The sequence below is a fragment of the Geotrypetes seraphini genome, chromosome 13 (genome assembly GCF_902459505.1).
Source record: "Geotrypetes seraphini chromosome 13, aGeoSer1.1, whole genome shotgun sequence".
NCBI classification, from domain to species: Eukaryota; Metazoa; Chordata; class Amphibia; order Gymnophiona; family Dermophiidae; genus Geotrypetes; species Geotrypetes seraphini.
The window spans coordinates 54668552-54688125 of record NC_047096.1 but is presented as its reverse complement, the minus strand read 5'-3'; the positions used below and the strand labels follow the sequence as shown (position 1 = coordinate 54688125).

The 19574-nt window shown below is 42.3% G+C and overlaps 1 protein-coding gene across 12 annotated transcripts in view; it reads left to right on the top strand.

Moving 5' to 3' along the window:
- CDON (cell adhesion associated, oncogene regulated) overlaps positions 1–19574 on the top strand; it is a 251157-nt gene that overhangs the window by 87647 nt on the left and 143936 nt on the right. For 8 of the 12 annotated variants that reach the window (XM_033918164.1, XM_033918169.1, XM_033918165.1 and 5 more), the window contains exon 2: positions 18243–18381. The exons of 1 other annotated variant lie outside the window; for it this stretch is intronic. In XM_033918164.1, coding sequence (XP_033774055.1) covers positions 18306–18381 — 76 coding nt within the window. In that variant the 5' untranslated portion in view covers positions 18243–18305. Of the gene's footprint in view, positions 1–17761; positions 17853–18242; positions 18382–19574 lie in introns of those variants that run through there. 3 more of the 12 variants (XM_033918170.1, XM_033918161.1, XM_033918168.1) reach the window with 2 other exon arrangements.

Genomic DNA, 19574 nt, shown 5'->3' with positions numbered 1-19574 from the left:
GCGTGGATTTGAAACCACAATCTCAGGATGCTGATTTTCTTACATTAACCACTGTGCCACACAATATCATTGCCTACACAGTAGTTTTGGTGGAGTGATTAGTATCATATTTTTATTTCTAACCCCTTTGGCACTACTGGGTTTTTTCCACTTACAAACAGTTACCTCCAAATCTGTATTCTTGCACGTAAATTTACATGCCTTATTGACATACATTTACACATGCAAGTTATAGAATAGTAGCAGATGCAAATGCAAGTTAATTACTTAATTAAGTGCAACATATTATTGGACTGACGGCAACATATTATTGGACTGACGGCAAAAAATATAAAGCATCTCCAGCGTGTACAAAACGCAGCTATCGGACTACTGAAGAACCTTTGCGCCCGTGATTCAGTTTCCCAAGCACTAGCGTCGGCCCACTGGTTACCCGAAGCCAAACGCTGCACCTTCAAAGGCTTAGTACTTACGTTCAAGTCCTTAAACGACATGGCACCTGGCTATATATCAGCCAAATTCCCACCCTGTGTCTCAAATAGACCTGTCCGATCCCAAAAGGAAACGCCTCTTCACTCCTGGTCAGAGCCTCCAACTAGAAAGTGCCAGACGAAGGCCATACTCTCACTTCTTACCAAAGTACTGGAATCTGCTGCCTCTTAACATCAGATCCCTTGATGGTCTTTTGAGCTTTAGAAAAGCAATAAAAACCTACCCCTTCACCTGACTCCTCAGGACAAGCTAGCATTCAAACTGTTGCTCCCAAACCACTGTATTCTTAATAGATATTCCACTGACTCTCTCCCTTGGCACATACTGACTCTCTTCCTGTGCATGCTGCTCCAAGTGTCTGCTAATCTAGAACAACTGAACTAGACACATCTCACTGTGCCCTATTGCCTTAGGCTTCCGTTCCTTGTTGTTAATTGTTATGTATCTTGTTTGCTAACTGATATGTATGCTACCATGTAACCCGTTCTGGGCTCCTTGGGGACGATGGGCTATAAATCGAAATAAATAAATAAATAAATAAATAAATAAGCACTAACAGTAAATTATTGGGACTAATTGACAGTAATTTTGCAGTTATGGATGCAAAATTAGCTCTTAGCCAATATTCTATAATATTTGCCCCTAATTCTGTATCTGTAACTGCAAGGAGGTGTGGATGTGGGAGAGTCATGGGTGGGTAGGGTGTGCCAAGCACATGCCCACTAAGGTGTTTTTTTTTTTTTTGAAGAAAATGGCCAAAAAAATCCATGTGCCAAAAGCATCTAAATCAGTTTTCAAAATGCAAAATTAGGATGTTTCTCTGCAGTTCATCAATAGTAAGGGAGCATGTTGTAGGCATGTTTTGGGTGGGAGTAAGGTGGTCCCAAAATTAGCTCATCTTTCAGAGAACAGGAAGAAATATCCAAAATCCTGGTGCCTGTGGCACAGGGTGACTAAAGTAGGGAAATCCTGTGTTTTAGGGTAGCCACTGATCTGGTACAGAGCCTGCATTTATGTTTAAAATCCTGTGTTTTGGGGTAGCCACTGATCTGGTATAGAGCCTGCATTTATGTTTAAAATCCTGTGTTTTGGGGTAGCCACTGATCTGGTATAGAGCCTGCATTTATGTTTAAAATCCTGTGTTTTAGGGTGGTATAGAGCCTGCATTTCTGATCTACTAGTTTTCAGCCATTGTGTCTGCTGATTAGGTGTAGAACGGAGGAGGGGCTCTGATTTACTACTAAGGTTAACTGCATTATCTTTGGGACAGTGCTGCGAACAAGTCTGCCCTGTGAACTTCTAAAAGCTAAGTTATTCAGTATTTCATATTCTGCTCTTTTCACTGTTTTTCAGCATTATATCTGATTAATTTCTCTTCTCTTCTCCTCCCTGTTTCTTACTTTAAAAACACAAAAAATAAATCCTTCTCTCTCCTCTGTTAAATCTTATTTCCTCTTCCTCTTCATAGGACTAAGGGTAAGACTTATAGTCCCACTCACCCCAGGGACCACTGTTCATATATAGAGACCCAAATAATCAGGACTACCCAAATCAAGTCACTGCACAATCAATCAAGATGACCTTTATTCTATGCAATTACTGTGGTGCTTTAATTCCAAGACACACTATTTGGAGGCTTAAGGCTTGCCCCCATCTGTCTTCAACTTGCTAGTATTAAGGAGGAGCTCTACAAACTTAAACAGAAATTGAATACAATTAAAGCAGCTTCTATCACTCCACAAAATCATACCAACTTACCACCTCTACCTCAAAGAATAAAACAGCCCAGGAATAAATGGGTCACAGTAGGCTCAGGAAGACTGCGACATGTAACATAGAAAGATCCACCTTCACTAATATTACCTCTACAGAATTCCTTCGCTCCACTAGTGCACTGCGATACTCAAGAAAACAGAAGGGAGGTGGGACTGGAACCAATGAAGGTATCTCAAGAGAACAAGCGCACTCTAAGCACAAATAAAAAAGCCAAAAACAGAAAACTATTACTGTTGGGGGATTCCATCATCAGAGGCATTAACCTTGGGACACAGGGCGAGGAGACCAAAATAGTGAAATGTCTTCCAGGATCCTCAGTTACCAGGAGTTCCAGGCAAATACTGACTATAATTAAGGAAGAAACTAAGGATTTTAACACCGATGTTGGAATCCATCTGGGAACAAATGACCTGGCCAACAACCCCCACACTTGCAGCACAGAAAGCTTTTCGGGAGCTTAGTGAGGGCTTCAAACCTTTTGTAAAGACTAGCTTTTTCTGAAATACTGCCTGCATATGGAAAGGGAGAGCAAAGATTGAAAAACACAGAGGACTTTAATAGATGGCTCAAAGCCTGGTATCATCAAGAAGGCTTCAGGTACATAGGAGGATGGGGAAATACATGGAAGGACAAGAAGCTATATTGCACTGATGGGCTACATATTACTACAGCAGGAAAAAGAAACCTTGCAGAGAAATTTAGACAATATGTTTCCAGGCATTTAAACTAGAAGGTGGAGGTGGTGTATGTATGAAGGACAATTATAGAGACCACCCCCGGCAAAAGAAAATATATGATAGTAGTAAAGATTGCAACATAAACAATATCAGCAACTCATTTCTTAGCATTGCAATGGTAAGTGAAACGAAACAAAAATCTATATGAAAAAGGAGATTACCGGTGAAAAATAGCTGGAAAGCGATGACCACAAATGCTCGCAGTCTAAGCAACAAAGTTCATGATCTGCAAGCCCTGATGTTAGAGGCAGATCTACATATTGTCACTATCACAGAGACATGGTTCAGTGAATCACATGGATGGGATGCAAACATACCGGGATATAATCTTTTTAGGAAGGATAGAGATGGTCAAAAAGGTGGAGGAGTAACTCTCTTTGTAAAGATCAATATCCAAGCAACCAAAATGCAAGGGACCTGGGGAGAGGAAGAAGCGATATGGATCGCTCTAAAAAGAGAAGATGGAACTTCTATCTACGTGGGTGTGGTCTACAGGCCTCCGACTCAATCACAGCAAATTGATAAAGATCTGATTGTGGATATCCAAAAGTTTGGAAGGAAAGAGGAGGTGCTGCTGTTGGGAGATTTCAATCTTCCGGATGCGGACTGGAATGTTCCGTCTGCGGAATTGGAAAAAAGTAGAGAAATTGTGGATGCCTTTCAAGAGGCTCTGCTCAGACAAATGGTGACGGAACCCACGAGGGATAAAGCGATATTGGATCTGGTCCTCACAAATGGAGAGAGTATCTCTAATGTTCGAGTGGGTGCTCACCTGGTAAGTAGCGATCATCAAACGGTTTGGTTTGATATAACGGCTAAAGTGGAGAGCAGCCGCACAACACTTAAAGTTCTACATTTCAAACGTACGGACTTTAATGCAATGGGAGAGTACCTGAAGAAAGAGCTGTTAGGATGGGAGGACATAAGAGAAGTGGAAAGACAGTGGTATAAGCTGAAAGGAGCGATAAAAATGGCTATGGACCATTATGTGAAGAAAATAAATAAAAACAAGAGAAAAAGGAAGCCAATATGGTTCTCCAAACTAGTGGCGGAGAAAATAAAGGCGAAAGAGTTGGTGTTTGTGAAATATAAAAAAGCCCAAGAAGAGGAGTGCAGAAAGGACTACAGGGTGAAACTGAAAGAAGCCAAGAGAGATACGTCTGGCAAAAGCACAGGCGGAAGAACAAATGGCTAAAAATGTAAAAAAGGGAGATAAAATTTTTTTCCAGATATATTAGTGAAAGGAGGAAGATGAAAAATGGAATTGCTAAACTAAAAGATGCTGGGAACCGATATGTGGAGATTGATGAGGAAAAAGCAAATGTGCTAAACAAATACTTCTGTTCTGTGTTCACAGAATAAAATCCTGGAGAAGGACTGAGATTGTCTGGCAAAGTTACACAAGAAAATGGAGTAGATTTTGCGCCGTTCACGAAGGAGAGTGTTTATGAGCAACTTGAAAAACTGAGGGTGGACAAAGCAATGGGACCAGACGGGATCCATCCCAGGATACTATGGGAGCTCAGAGAGGTTCTGGCGAGTCCTATTAAAGACTTGTTCAACAAATCTCTGGAGACGGGAGTGGTTCCTGGGGATTGGAGGAGAGCGGATGTGGTCCCTATTCACAAAAGTGGTCACAGGGACGAAGCAGGAAACTACAGGCCGGTGAGCCTCACTTCGGTTGTTGGAACAATAATGGAAGTGTTGCTGAAAGAAAGGATAGTGTACTTCCTTGAATCTAATAGGTTACAGGATCCGAGGCAACATGGCTTTACAAAAGATAAATCATGCCAAACGAACCTGATTGAATTTTTTGATTAGGTGACCAGAGAGCTGGATCGAGGACATATGCTAGATGTAATTTACTTAGATTTCAGCAAAGCCTTTGATACAGTTCCTCATAGGAGGCTGTTGAACAAACTTGAAGGGCTGAAGTTATGACCCAAAGTGGTGAACTGGGTTAGAAACTGGCTGTCGGATAGATGCCAGAGGGTGGTGGTAAATGGAAGTCGCTCGGAGGAAGGAAAGGTGAATAGTGGAGTCCCTCAAGGTTCGGTGCTGGGGCTGATCCTGTTCAATATGTTTGTGAGTGACATTGCTGAAGGGTTAGAAGGAAAAGTGTGCTTTTTTGCAGATGATACCAAGAGGGAGTGGAAAATATGAAAAAGGCTCTGAAAAAGTTAGAGGAATGGTCTAATGCCTGGTAACTAAAATTCATTGCAAAGAAATACAGAATAATGCATTTGGGGATTAATAATCGGAAGGAACCGTATATGCTGGGATGTGAGAAGCTGATATGCACGGACGGGGAGAGGGACCTTGGGGTGATAGTGTCCGAAGATCTAAAGGCGAAAAAACAGTGTGACAAGGCAGTGGCTGCTGCCAGAAGAATTCTGGGCTGTATAAAGAGAGGTTTAGCCAGTAGAAGGAAGAAGGTGTTGATGCCCCTGTACAGATCATTGGTAAGACCCCACTTGGAGTATTGTGTTCAGTTTTGGAGACCGTATCTGGCGAAGGACTTAAGAAGACTTGAAGCGATCCAGAGGAGGGCAACGAAAATGAGAGGAGGCTTGTGCCAGAAGATGTATGAGGAGAGACTGGAAGCCCTGAATATGTATACCCTAGAGCAGTGGTAGTGGAAGTGACAGGCATGCAAATCTGCTCCATGTATATTCATTAGGGCTAGCCTGAAAACCCGATTGGCCTGGTGGACCTCCAGGTCAGGGTTGGGAACCACTGCCCTAGAGGAAAGGAGGGGCAGGGGAGATATGATTCAAACGTTCAAATACTTGAAGGGTATTAACGTAGAACAAAATCTTTTCCAGAGGACATAATTTGAGGTTGAGGGGTGGTAGATTCAAGAGCAATGTTAGGAAATTCTACTTTACAGAGAGGGTAGTCAATGCCTGGAATGCGCTCCCGAGAGAGGTGGTGGAGTGGAAAACGGTGACTGAGCCCAAAGAAGCATGGGATGAACACAGAGGATCTAGAATCAGAAAATAATATTAAATATTGAACTAAGGCCAGTACTGGGCAGACTTGCACAGTCTGTGTCTGTATATGGCCGTTTGGGGGAGGATGGGCTGGGGAGGGCTTCAATGGCTGGGAGGGTGTAGATGGGATGGAGTAGGTTTTAATGGATATTTCGGCAGTTGGAACCCAAGCACAGTACCGGGTAGAGCTTTGGATTCTTGCCCAGAAATAGCTAAGAAGAAAAAAATTAAATTGAATCAGGTTGGGCAGACTGGATGGACCATTCGGGTCTTTATCTGCCGTCATATACTATGTAAGGCAAAAAAGGACATGTTTCTCTAGACCTGTTTCAATTATGTCTAAGTTACAAAAAGACGCTCAGACTAACCAGATGACCACTGGAGGGATTAAAGATTGACTCCTCCTTAATCTCCCAGTTGATGCTGCCTCTTCCTACTGCCATAAGAAATAAAATTGAAAGGAGATATCAGGCTGTATGACAGCTGCAGGCAGAGGAGCTAACTCTGTAGGTGCTATAAATGGTTGAACACCCCAATATTCAGCAAACATTTTGACTATATCCAAGGAGGATTAATATCCATTGGGTCAAGCACCTCTAATCAGTGAAAAGTTGGCTCCTGTGGGCATACCCAACAGAGCAGCAAGCAGCTCCCAGGAGTAGCCTAGTGGCCAGTGTAGTAGACCGTGCACAAGGGGATCCAGGTCCAAATCCTACTCTCCTTTGTACATTTGAGGTGGAAATCTTGTAACCTCCAAAACTACAGAATTACCTACTGTAGCACAGTGGTTAAAGCTGCAGCCTCAGCACCCTGAGGTTGTGGGTTCAAGCCCATGCTGCTCCTTGTGACGCTGGGCAAGTCACTTAATCCCCCCAGGTACATTAGATTGTGAGCCCATCGGGGCAGACAGGGAAAAATGCTCCAAATAAATTCATGTAAACTTTCTGAGCTCCCTTGGGAGAATGATATAGAAAATTTAATTTTAAAAAAATGCCGTAAATATAGGTGATTGTAATGGTATACAATTAGGTAGTACATATTATTCTGTCCTGGAGGGCTCACAATATAAAATAAAGGAGTTATGGTGCTATTGTTTAAAGTCTACTGCACTGACCACTAGGCTGCCCCTCTGATCTGCAGGGATGTCTTGGTGGCTGGTCATTTCTCTCAAAATGATGCCAGACATTCTTGTGCCTGTTTTTTTGGCATTTATAAATTGGATGTGTCAGCTTGAAAAATGGGTCTTCTTTTTAGATGTATTGTGTGAAAGGATGTCCATCTTTGAGCCATTTTTAAAAGGGAAATGCAGATGTTTTTCCTGTTCAAAAAATGGCTGCTGCTACTACTATTAATTATTTCTATAGTGCTACCAGACATATTCAGTGCTGTACAGAGTCACAAAGGAGACAGTCTCTGCTCAAAAGAGCTTACAATCTAAACAGACAAGACAGACAAACAGGATGCCATTGTCATGGATACAGTTAGGGGGAATGGTTAGTCTGCTGGCTAGGTTGGTGGGCAGTGGAGAGTGGGGTTATGGATTGAAGGCAGGTTTTCAGTCTGCTTTTAAACAAGGTAAGGGAAAGGGCTCTAAGAGAGATGCTTTTTCTGGACATACAGTGAGCTAAATGTTCCAATTCTGACTTGTTTGGCTATAATTCACTAGGAGGTTCAACTCTTCACAATATATAGCCATTCTCATCCCTTTTAAACAAACTTTTCTTCTATCTTATAATTTCATAGAAACATGATGGCAGATAAAGGCCAAATGGCCCATCTAATTTGCCCATCTGCAGTAACCATTATCTCTTTCTCTCTCTCTCTGAGAGATCCCACGTGCCTATCCCAGGCCCTCTTGAATTCAGACACAGTCTCTGTCTCCATCACCTCTTCTGGGAGACTGTTTCATGCATCTACCACCCTTTCTGTACAAAAGTATTTCCTCAGATTACTCCGGAGCCTATCACCACTTAACTTCACCCTATTCCGTCTCATTGAAGAGTTTCCTTTCAAATGAAAGAGACTCGACTCATGCATATTTATATTACGTAGGTATTTAAACGTCTCTATCATTAAACATCGAATAGATCCTCAGCTGGTTCTTCATCAAGTTTTCATACATATACCACATATATTAAAGAAAAATGGGGAGACCCAATAATCCACAGTGAAAACAATCCTCCGATGAAAACAAAAACAAAACCAAAAAACTGTGGATACAGATGTTCTGGAGATAATTTATTATATACTGACATATAAAAGCATGAAAATTCAATGAGAAAAGTACAATGATAAAAAATACAGTGGTAAAAATCCAACCGGACCCTACACGGTCAGTGTTTCAGCGAACACGCCTTCCTCAGGGGTCCAATTGCTTGCAAACTCACATATAAAGAATTGGACTGAAAACAGTGTATTATCTTTAAACATGTGAGCAAAGAACACCGCAGACAAGCTGAAGTAGCAATAAAACGCTATACCGCATATATTGTCATTGGATCTTTCAACTCTTTAGGATTAATACATTTCTTCTATTTCAAGTAAACACTGGCATCCCAATAATAAATCCTTGGAGCTACCCAACGTCTAATATTTAGCATCTCTAAACCAAGCTCTAAACCAGGCAGGGCTGCTAAATATAATCTCTGAGACTCAGATTCTATAAAATGTGCCTGACGTTAGATCTAGGCACATAACTTATGGCCCCTTTATCAAGCTGCTGTAGAGGTTTTTAGCATGGGCCAGCACGGTAAATGCTCCGACACTCATAAAATACCTATGCGCGTCAGAGCACTTACCTCGCACTAAAAATCTCTAGCACAGCTTGATAAAAGGGGGAGGGGTTGATTTTTTAAATCAGCTTAATGGGTGCCGTTCATGAGTACTAATGGGCTCATAATTGGCAAAAATTTAAATTTATTGATTAATATGTACCTACTGCTTTTGGGTGGGCGTAGTTATGGGCAGATCTTGGGCATGTTTTCTGGCTAAGTGCCTAAATTGGACAGGCGCCGGCATTTAGGCCAATAAAACCCTGGCATAATTAGGGGTGCCTAAGATTTTGATACCCACTGGCACAATTCTCTAAATTAGTTGTCTCAAACTCAAACCATTTTCAGGGCCACATTTTGGATTTGTAGGTACTTAGAGGGCCACAGAAAAAAATAGTTAATGTTTTATTAAAGAAATGACAATTTTGCATGAGGTAAAACTCTTTTTTCCCTTTTTTTCTGCTTTCTTCTCAAAATCTACATTTCCATGTCTTACCTTTCCTTCCTATCTCTCTCTCCTTCCCTCCCTATTTCCATGGTCTGACATCTCTCTCCTTCCCTCCTTCCCCTCCAGTGTAACATTTCTCTTTTCCTTTCTCCTTTCGGCCCCGTGTAGTCCATCTTCCTTCCCTTCCTCCTTTCTGGCCCTCCTCCCACTTCAACATTTCTCCCTCCTTTCTACCAGTCCAACATTTTTTTTCTCTCTTCCTCCTGCATGCTTCTCCTCTGATCCTCCTTCCCTCAACCAAATAACATCTTTCTCTCTCCCTCCATGAGTCCAACTTTTCACTCTCTGCCCTCTCCCCCTTCCCCAGTGTAACATTTCTCCTTCCCTCCTTTCTGTCCTCCCCATCCATTTTGCCCTCTCCATGAGTCCAACACTTTCTGCCTCCTGCATGCTTTCTCTCTATGTCCTTGCCTCTTCCCTCAGTGGCATCCCTCCTTTACATCCCCCAACCCAACATGCTCTCTCCCGATGCACCATCTCACCCTCCCCTCCAGTGTGTAGCACCTTTCCTTTCCCTCCCTTTCTGCCAGGTCCAGAAGTACCCCTTCCCCCAGTCCAGCAGTACACCTTCTCTCTTCCCTGTTCCCATTGTCTAGCAGTACCCCTTCTCCTTTCCCCCCGTCCCCATTGTCTAGCAGTACCCTTTCTCCCTTCCCTGCTTCCCTTATCCAGAAGTACCCCTTCTTCCTTCCCTGTTCCCATTGTCTAGCAGTTATCCTTCTCCCTTCCTTCTTCCCCTCCTCCCCTTGTCCAGCAGTACCCCTTCTCCCTTCCCTGTTCCCCTTGTCCAGCAGTGCCCCTTCTCCCTTCCTCCCTGTCCAGCAGTACCCCTTCTCCCTTCCTTCTTCCTCTCCTCCCCTTATCCAGCAGTACCCATTCTCCCTTCCTTCTTCTCCTCCTACCCTTGTCCAGCAGTACCTGGTGCACACTGGACAAGAAGAGAAGCTCCAGTGTCGGTGTCAGCTGACTAGCAACTTCCTGCAGCCGCATTGTATGCCGGGACTCCTGCCTTCGCGTATCTGCCGGATACGCGAAGGCAGGAGTCCCGGCATATGATGCGGCTTCAAAAAGTTGCTAGTCAGCTGACGCCAATGCCGGAGCTTCTCTTTCTGCCCAGTGTGCGAGATCGTGCCGGCGTCAGCTGACTTGCAACTGCCTGCTGCCGTTGCGTATGCCGGGACTCCTGCCTTTGTGTATCTGCCAGATACGCAACGGCAGGAGTCCCGGCGTACGCGACAGCAGCAGGCAGTTGCCCAGATTGCGAGTTCGGGTACTAGACTACGGACCGCAAAATAGCAGCTGGGGTGCCGCGAGTTTGAGACTGCTGCTCTAAATGGTACCTAACTGAAGATTGACAGCTGCTATGTGCTGTGTTTATCGGTGCCTTTTTTTTTAGGGGATGTTGGGGGGAGGGTCTGGAGATGTTGGGGAATGTCTGGGAATGTTGGAGGAGATGTCAGGGGGGGGTCTGGAGATGTTGGAGGACATCAGGGGGGATGTCGTGAGTCCAGAGATGTTGGGGGGATGTCGAGGGGTATGGAGATGTTGGGGGTTGTCAGGGGTAATGCTGGGGGGGAGGGAGGGTTCCAGAGATGTCGGGGGAAGGGTTGTAAAGGATTGGTGGGTGTGAGGGAGGGAGAGACAATTTTTTTTCCCTGCTGATTCAGCTGATCCTGGTAGGGAAATCCACAATCAGCTGAGCCGGTAGGACAGCACCGAAACCAGCTCAGTTGTTGGGGATTCTCCTGTCACAATCAGCTGATGTGGCTGATCAGTCAAGGTAGTTGAGTACGTCTGAAAAACTTGCTTTTGTGCGTTTTTCATGTGGACGTTTGTATATTTGAGAATGGCCCAAAAAGATAGACATACTAACGAATCAAAACGTCTACATAGGTCAGTATACCTTAGTAAAAGGACCCTTAACCTTAAAATAGATGCCTTTGTTGACATTCCACGTAGGCACCCTGTTATCAAATCAAGCCCAAATTATATCATTCATAAGTTTCTTATAATGAATGGTGGAGGTGGGGGGTTAGGTTTATGGCAGGAGTAAAAAGGAGAAAACTAGACAATATTTGAGAAAGAGATAGCTGCATGAAGAGGAAGTATTAAGGAAAGTAGAGCTACTATATTTGACAGGAAAGGAAAGAATAAGGAATGAGAGGAGGGCCTGTGAGGGGTGAGAACAGATTACAGGTCTATTTATTGAAGTATCTGAGTGCATAGCTGTTAGAATGTGTGTATCTGTGTGTGGTCAAAGTATCTGGGGGGGGGGGGAGTGTAGTAGGAGGTGAGGAATGAAAGGACGAGGGAGATTTTTACTAAGTGTTTTAGAAAAGAGATCCTGAAGGAATGAGATAGAGAAAGGTATCAGTAACTGCAGGGCAGCTACTGATGATAACAAAGGGGGCAGATTGTCGTCTAGCCTTGGTCATCTCTCCACTCTATACAAAAAAAAGAAACTGCTAGAGTTGGACTGGCAACCTCTTAGGCGAAGGGACCTGAAGATAGTCAGTGATCAAAGACTCCAGCAATCCCACAGGAGGCCTCAGCCAAAGGAATGCATCCCCTTACTTCTCTCCACAGGGAAGGCTCCTTAAAAGGTTTCTTGGCATGAAGTTGAATACTATTCTGCTCTGGAAGATCTTTTGTTTGCTCATTATTCACCTCATATGTGTACCATACAAAATGGAAAGTCTGCTAAACTTATACTGTAGGTGTGAACCAGGAGCTAAGCTCAGGGGTTTACAGTGACATGGTGAATTTCCACTGTGCTACAGTTCAGGGTTGAGCCCTCTGCCTCACCCCTCCTGGTACTATAACACTACAGGAGTTTCTCTGTATCCTTGTAACCTCCTGGTCTCTGCTGTAGAGAATGACACAGGGACAAGTTTGTCTCTGTCCCCGCAGAAACTCAATTTTCCCTTTCCGTCCCTGCAAGTTTTGTCGCTGTCCCTGCCCCATTCCTTAACCACACACGCCTCGAACACTTATGGTTTTAAAGAGTTTGAGCCTGAGGCTTGTGCAGATGAGGACAGAGCTTGCAGGAATTGGGCAGGGACAGGAAAAGAACTCACCGGGACAGGACAGGAAAATGAGTTCCTGCGGGGCGGGGAAAAATGTGTCCCCATGTCATTCTTTACTCTGCTGCCCTCCTGCCACTATGCTATAACATTTAGAGCAGGGAAAGTTGGGATGGTTGACTTCATTTACGTCTCTATACACCCTTTCTCAATCGAGAAAGTCACTTTTATCTGTGCTCAGTGACGAAGTAAAGGTGAGCAGCGCCTAGGGCAGTGGCGTCCCACCCCCGCCCTGCGCATGCCCTTTCCCTTGTACCTTTTTAACTTCTCCGGCGTGAGCAGCATGCCCACGTCGGTGTCAGCTCGCCCTTTGACATCACTTCCTAGGCACGAGTCCTGGAAGTGACATCAGAGGGAGCACTGATGCCAACACAAGCAGCAACCTCACGCCAGGGAGATAGGGGGAAAGGCAAGGGGCGCACGCGCTCAGCAAGGAGAGGAAAAGGGGTGTCGTGCCCTTAGGAAGACCGCACCCGGGGTGGACCACCCTTCCCAACTCCCCCCTTACTACACAACTGTGTGTTCTCTTCCTTTGCATTACCAGCTTCACACTCTGTTCTGTTCACTTTGCTGTGCTATACAGATGGAATAAACTTTCTGAGTTGATACATCATGCTCCATTTCCGGCCCTTATCAAATCCAAACTAAAAATGCACCTAAGTTTCCTTTTAAATTTTTATCTTTGTTTTCTCAATCCACCTTTGGGACACCCCCCCCCCCAAAAAAAAAAAAGGACTTCTGGCTACACCCCTAATTAGGTTATAATCAGATGTGTCAAAGCGAATTTAGAAGAGGAGGTCACAATTTTTTTTGCTTAAAATTAGTAATTGCTATCTTATTTTTTCTTTGGTTTCCTTTCAACTATGAATCAAATATTAAGGAATTAGCTATATTTTCTTTGAGCCTGAACAATAGTTCTCTTTTCTGATATGGAAATTTCTCAACTGCTTGTTTCCAGTTTATATACCGTAGTTTATTTAAAATTTGTTATACCACTTATCATGCTTCTAAGTGCTGTGTAAAATAATAAAAAGAGGATTTACAAACGAATAATACAAATCTGCGCTGACAAGACATTATAAACATCTTAAAAGAAGGGGAGAAATCCATAAAATATATAGGATAGTAAGACATTTACATTACATTACATTGATGTCTTCTATCCCGCCAATACCTTTCAGTTCTAGGCAGTTTATAACAAGAAATTAGCCTGGGCATTCCCAGGGAGATTACAAGATTGATAGCTTTAATATGTGTCGGAATCTGGGAAGGGTCGATACGGTTTGGTTAGATCATTTGACAAATTTCTTGAAAAGTATGGTTTTCAGTTCTTTTCTGAATGTTTTGTAGTTGGGCGCTGTGGACAGCAGATTTGAAAGGTGGTGGTCTAGTTTTGCTGCTCTGATGGGAAGAACATAGGGAGGAGAGATCTTGTCAGCTGTGCCCGAAAGGTTAAGTTTTAGTTTTTATCTGAGCTGGGCCTGGAAGGTAAGGTTTAAAATTTCAAAAGCATCAGTGAATAGAAAGGTTTTTAGTTTTGGTTTGAAGTGGTTTAATTGATTTTCTTCTCTTATATAGGTTGGAATAGAATTCCAGACTGAGGGGGCTGTTACTGAAAAAATAGAGGATCGGGTTGTATCGTAATTTATGTGGTGAAGAGAAGGTATTATAAGTAGATGTTGGGATTGTGATCGGAGTGATCTAGAAGGAGTGTACGGGATCAATAGACAGTTTATAAAGTCGGAGGAGTTTGTTTTTAGAGTCTTGAATATGAGTAGTATTTTATATGTAATTCTGTATGGAATAGTTTCAAGTTTATTATGGATTTGATTAATCGCTTATTCAAAAATTCTAAGTGATGTACAAAACAGTAAAATTACAAATTTCTGGGGGAAACAAACCAAATAAATAAGACTAACCTGACAGAACATATAATATAAAAGGAAAAAATAGGGAAAGAAATACAAGTTATTGAAAGTAAATAAGACGAGTAAGGGAAAAAACAATAGGAGGGGGGAGAATAGTGGGCTTCCAAAAAGTTAGGAAATAAGATTCAATTGAGGCTCCTAATCTAGCTTTCTAGCTGGCAAATGCATCTTTAAAAAGAAAGCATTTTAACTTGCTCTTGAATCTGTCTAAATTGCATTTTTCCCGTATGTAAATAGGGAGGGAATTCCATATTTGTGGCCCTTGACAGAAAAGATGAATTGCTGCCGTGTATTAATGTTTTTGAGTGAGAGAACTATTAATAGATGTTGGTCGTTAGACCTGAGTAATCTTGTAGAAGTATGAGGATTCAATAATCTATGAATGAAGGTGGGAGTTTTATAAAGAAGAAATTTGAGTGTCAACAGACTTAATTTATATGTTATGTGGTGAGAGAGAGGTATCACATGGTGTCACATGGTCGAATTTCTTAGCTTTCATTATGAGTTTAATTGAAGCATTTTGAATGATCTGTAAATGTCTGATTTCTTTTTGGGCAATTCCTTTAAATAGAGCATTGCAGTAGTCAATTTTTGAAATCACCAGAGAATGAATTAGTGTGTTAAGTGACTTAGGGCATAAGAATTTCAACACTGAACGAATTTGACGTACTCTAAAGTAGGTAGATTTAACAATACTGATAAGTTAGCTTGTGATCAAAAATAACCCCTAGGATCTTAATGCTACTGGTGAAGGAGAATCCCTGTTGGACTCCTCCCTAAGACCCCCGGGACATGATTACAGGACATAAAACAGGCCAAGCTTGATTTCTGTATAATTTCATCTTTACAAGAACTTTGAACAAAGATGCTATTTCTGTACCTCATGTGATAATTTCCTTCAACATTTGCTAATCGAGATAAGTAAGACATAGCACACAGCACAGATCAGAGCTTGCTGCATGGAAAGAAAATTATATTGGTGCCCAGCTGGAAAACAGAGACAGAGCCCCCAGCAGTGATTCCTGTATTTCCTATATTCCCTGGCCAAAGGTGAAACAGTGGATAGCAGGCCAGACATGAGGCCTATATACCGTATGCACAGCATGGACAGCTGCGACAAGTGACAAGGTTGTCTTTTTCACAGTTGCCCACTACAGATGGAGTAAAAGCGTCTTTGGCCTTCAGATAACACAGGTAACATGTGAACCACAGTTGCCTTGGTCCATAGAACATCACAAGCACGAGATGAGCTGCACGTATGCAAAATCACAGACAGAGTGGAGGCCGTTCTTGGAATTGGGCGTAGGTCATGCATAGATAACCTCTGAAAAAGCCCCAAGCAGAAGGGTGTCAGGGGTAGATAATCATAGGTGGTCAAACCAATCTGATAACAACATATGTATATGGAAAATTGCTTTAAGGACATACGCAGATGTTAATGACCCTTACGTCAATTAGGGACATAGCCAAGTATATGTATCTGTAATTAATTTTGCTAATGATGCTGGCAAACCAGACTAGCAACTGATCACTTATGATAATGCTAATAACCTAGCAGAAACTATCCAATAGATTTTAATGCAAGACTAATAATATATCAATTCATATAAGATAAGGAAGTGCAGCAGACAGGGTATTTTTCTGCATTTCTGCAGGGTGTAGAATTATATGTACTCTGTTCCACTTTGAATGCTGTCAATTTGTTAATCTGCTCTCTTTTTCATATGCTGCCATTTACTTTATAATAAATCTGTACTTTTAAGCAACAGCATTCCTGGTGTGGTCTGAGTCAGTTTATGGTAAAGGTCTAAGGGTCTTCCCTTTCCAATGGGGAGTCAGTGTGCTTTGATCGGTAGTGGAGTTACATGGTCGTATTTTTTTTTGCTTTCATTATAAGTTTTATTGCGGTATTTTGTATGATTTGAAGTCTTCTGAGTTCCTTTTGTGAAATCCCTTTATATATTGAGCCCATTTCAGTGCCTAGATTGTGTTTTTGGTGAGGGAGCTGATTAAGGAGCCCTTATACCAAACAGCAGTAAAAAGTGGCCTTAATGCACCCTTATATGGATCTTTTCGGCTTACTAATGCCATTTTTACTGCTGGGGTAAAGTGGCTGAATTTCCTATCTTTTTATATTAATGGCCATGTGCTAATTTTGCCGTTGGCACATAGCCAATAGTGCATGAGCCCCTACTGCCATCCATCATGTAGGGGTAAAGGCTCGCATGCTAACCATGTGCTAATTGGTTAGCGCACGGTAATGTAGCTGTGTTAATCGATTAGCATAGAACACTCCCACTCTCCACCCTCAGACATATCCATTAACCAAAAAATAAATGTTATTTTTTTAGTGCGTGGGTTGCGTGTGCATATGACAAAATTACTGCAGGATGCCTCAGCACTCCCTGCAGTATGCCAGTTCTTGCTGTGTTAGTACTTACCGCACTTTGTGAAATGGCCCCTAAACCTCTTTCCCCCCCCTCTCCCCTTTTTTTACAGAGCCCCATTAGGCTTTATTATCTCCGACGCTCATAGAATTCCTATAAGGTTGAGGGCTGTGGCTCACTGGTTGAGCTGCTGCCTCTGCACCCAGTGGTTGCGAGATCAAATCCCAGTGCTGCTTCTTGTGATACTGAACAAGTCACTTAATCCTCTAGTGCTCACCACTTTGAATGTAAGCTTTGAAATGTCAAAGCCATAAAAAGGCAGTATACAAGCCCCATTTCCTTTCCCTTTCCCTGTTGCTACAGCTGTTTTCTTAAGGATTCTTCTTCCTAATGATTTGTGTCCTGGATTCTTCCTCAGTATTGTGGACTATTAGAAGTTGCTGTAGGTTTTGATTATATATATATATATATATATATATATATATATATATATATATATATATATATATATATATATATATATATATATACACACACATACTGTATTTTTCACTCTATAAGATGCACCGCCAACTGTAGAGGAGGAAATCCAAGAAAAATAAATTCCCAACGCCCTGCCCTGTACCCCTTCTGGTGGTCTAGTGGTAGGCCAGGACAGGGTCTTATAGAGCAAAAAACCCATAGCAGCATAAGCATCGTCCCCCTGTAGGCAGCCCCCCCTCCCCAGTACCTTTTTTTAAAGTCCATTGGGTCCATCGCTGTATCGGCAGGAGCTTTCTGTGCTCCTGCCTCCCTTGCTGGCTGTTCTCTGTTCAGGCAGAAGGCAGGCGTGAGCTTTTTTGCATTCCTACCTTGTCCGGCGCCGCTCCCTGAATGGCTGCCATTAGTTTATGGAGCGAAAAATATGGTATATGACCTGCTGATGGGATAATTAAAGAGCAAGATTTTGAGGCATTGTGGCAACATTGTTGTAGGAAAGTGCAGTGTGAGCCATGCTCACCTCCTTCTAGCACTTTCAACACACATGTACATGCTCATGCAAATACACATCCTGACATACCTTCACAATACTTGCTTTTGTTACAGATATCTCTCTACACACCCCACACATGAAGAGCAATTCTGTAACAGGACCCCTACGAAATGGTGCTGAGAGGAGGCTCTTCTATGAAGAAATGTAGGTTCTTGCTTTCCTAACTGGATGTACTGTATATGCACCTAGAAATTAGGCGATAGAGCTGCTGAAAACACTCATGCCTAAAAGCTGGGAATATGCGCAATTTGCACATAACTTATAGTATTCTTTAAGGCAGAGGTTTCCAAGCCTGTCCTGGTTCTCAGGATATCCGCAATGATTATTCATGATAGAGATTTGCCTTCATAAAATAGGCTTAACATAGGAGCCTTTTGGGATTTCTCACAGGTGTCCTGCTATAAAATCAGGCCTACAATTGTTTTATTCTTTTTATCCAAGGAATGCTTGAAGTTTCTCTGTGCAGTGTTCAAATAGAAAAATGGATTGTGGCAAAAAAAAAAAAGTTGAAGATTTTCATTTCTTTTGTTGCAGAGTAGACTGGGAGCCTTGCCTGCCCCTGCAAATCCGTACCGACGACTTGCCCTTCCCATCACTATGCATTCAGACCCTATGTCTTTACAAGCACTTTTTTCTTTCGCATTGATGATCCTCTGCTCTGCCACCAGTTCAGGTACAGTGTATGATCATGTAGTGTCTGTCACCTTGCTGCCTTACATGTCAAGAAAATAACAGGGATTTCTTTGAAGAAAAAACTTTTCAGGTTATTGCATGCAGAATTACAAATGTCGGTAGCTTAGCTCGTATTCTGCATAAAAGTCTGTTCTATTTTTATGTGCTAGTGCATGACTGCTTAAATGCTGAATATCAACTTAAACATAATCAATATTCAAAGTCGAAGCCTGCACAGGCCCCTGCTTTGAATATCCAAGAACAACATCAGTGGTGGCGTAAAAAATGCTCACTGCTGAGGGCTGGATATTGACCCCTTACTTTTCACCCTGTACAAACCAACCTTGAGGTACCCACTTAGTTTGCTGTTGAAAATTCAGTTGTTAAACGGATTCTGCAGTTAGTGTTTGCCTCTGTGCTGCATCAGTTTTCAAAACGAAACATTCGAATATTTGACAGCCTTTTTAGTACATTACAGAAAGGTGAAATTTTTATAGAGAAAATGACTTTCAAGAACAAGAGGTCATGTTACCTAGTTTGATTTTGAAAATTGCCTGAGGCAAAAGGCTTTCACAGAGGCTTGCACTTCCTTGTTTTCCTGTGGATATTCTTTCTGACCAAAATAACATGTATAGTTTTGAAAATACAGACCTACATGCGCTGTTTCAATCCCTGCCCTAAATTCATCCTCAGAAACTACCAATACATGCAACAGACTAAGTGCATGCTACCACTGTTAGTTCATGATTTTAGTAATGAGACCCTTTCCTATAAAACGACACCTTCAATAAAATAATATACAGTAGGACGCCAATTGTCCGAACTCTGATTACAGTATCTGACTTGCTTCTGTTCTTTATTGTTTAAATTTTTTTTACCATAATCATAAATAGTTTGGCCATACCTAAACCGCAAAGCCAGGAGGTGTTTCCCGCTCAGACGTGATAATGCTAGTAAGCAAGCATGTCACACAAGAAGAATCTAAAAAATGCCAGAACAAAGCTCTGTTGAAGGAAAACTGCTATGAACACAAGCAGCCGAAAAAATACCTTCCCGGACTGGAACAGCCTCACAGACCTCATACGAGACACTGGTACCAAATTTTACAACCTCAAACCAGAGCTACTGAACAGTATAACTGGCTTTCAATCACCTCAAGCCAAATCAAAGAGGAGCAGATGTCAAACACTGAGC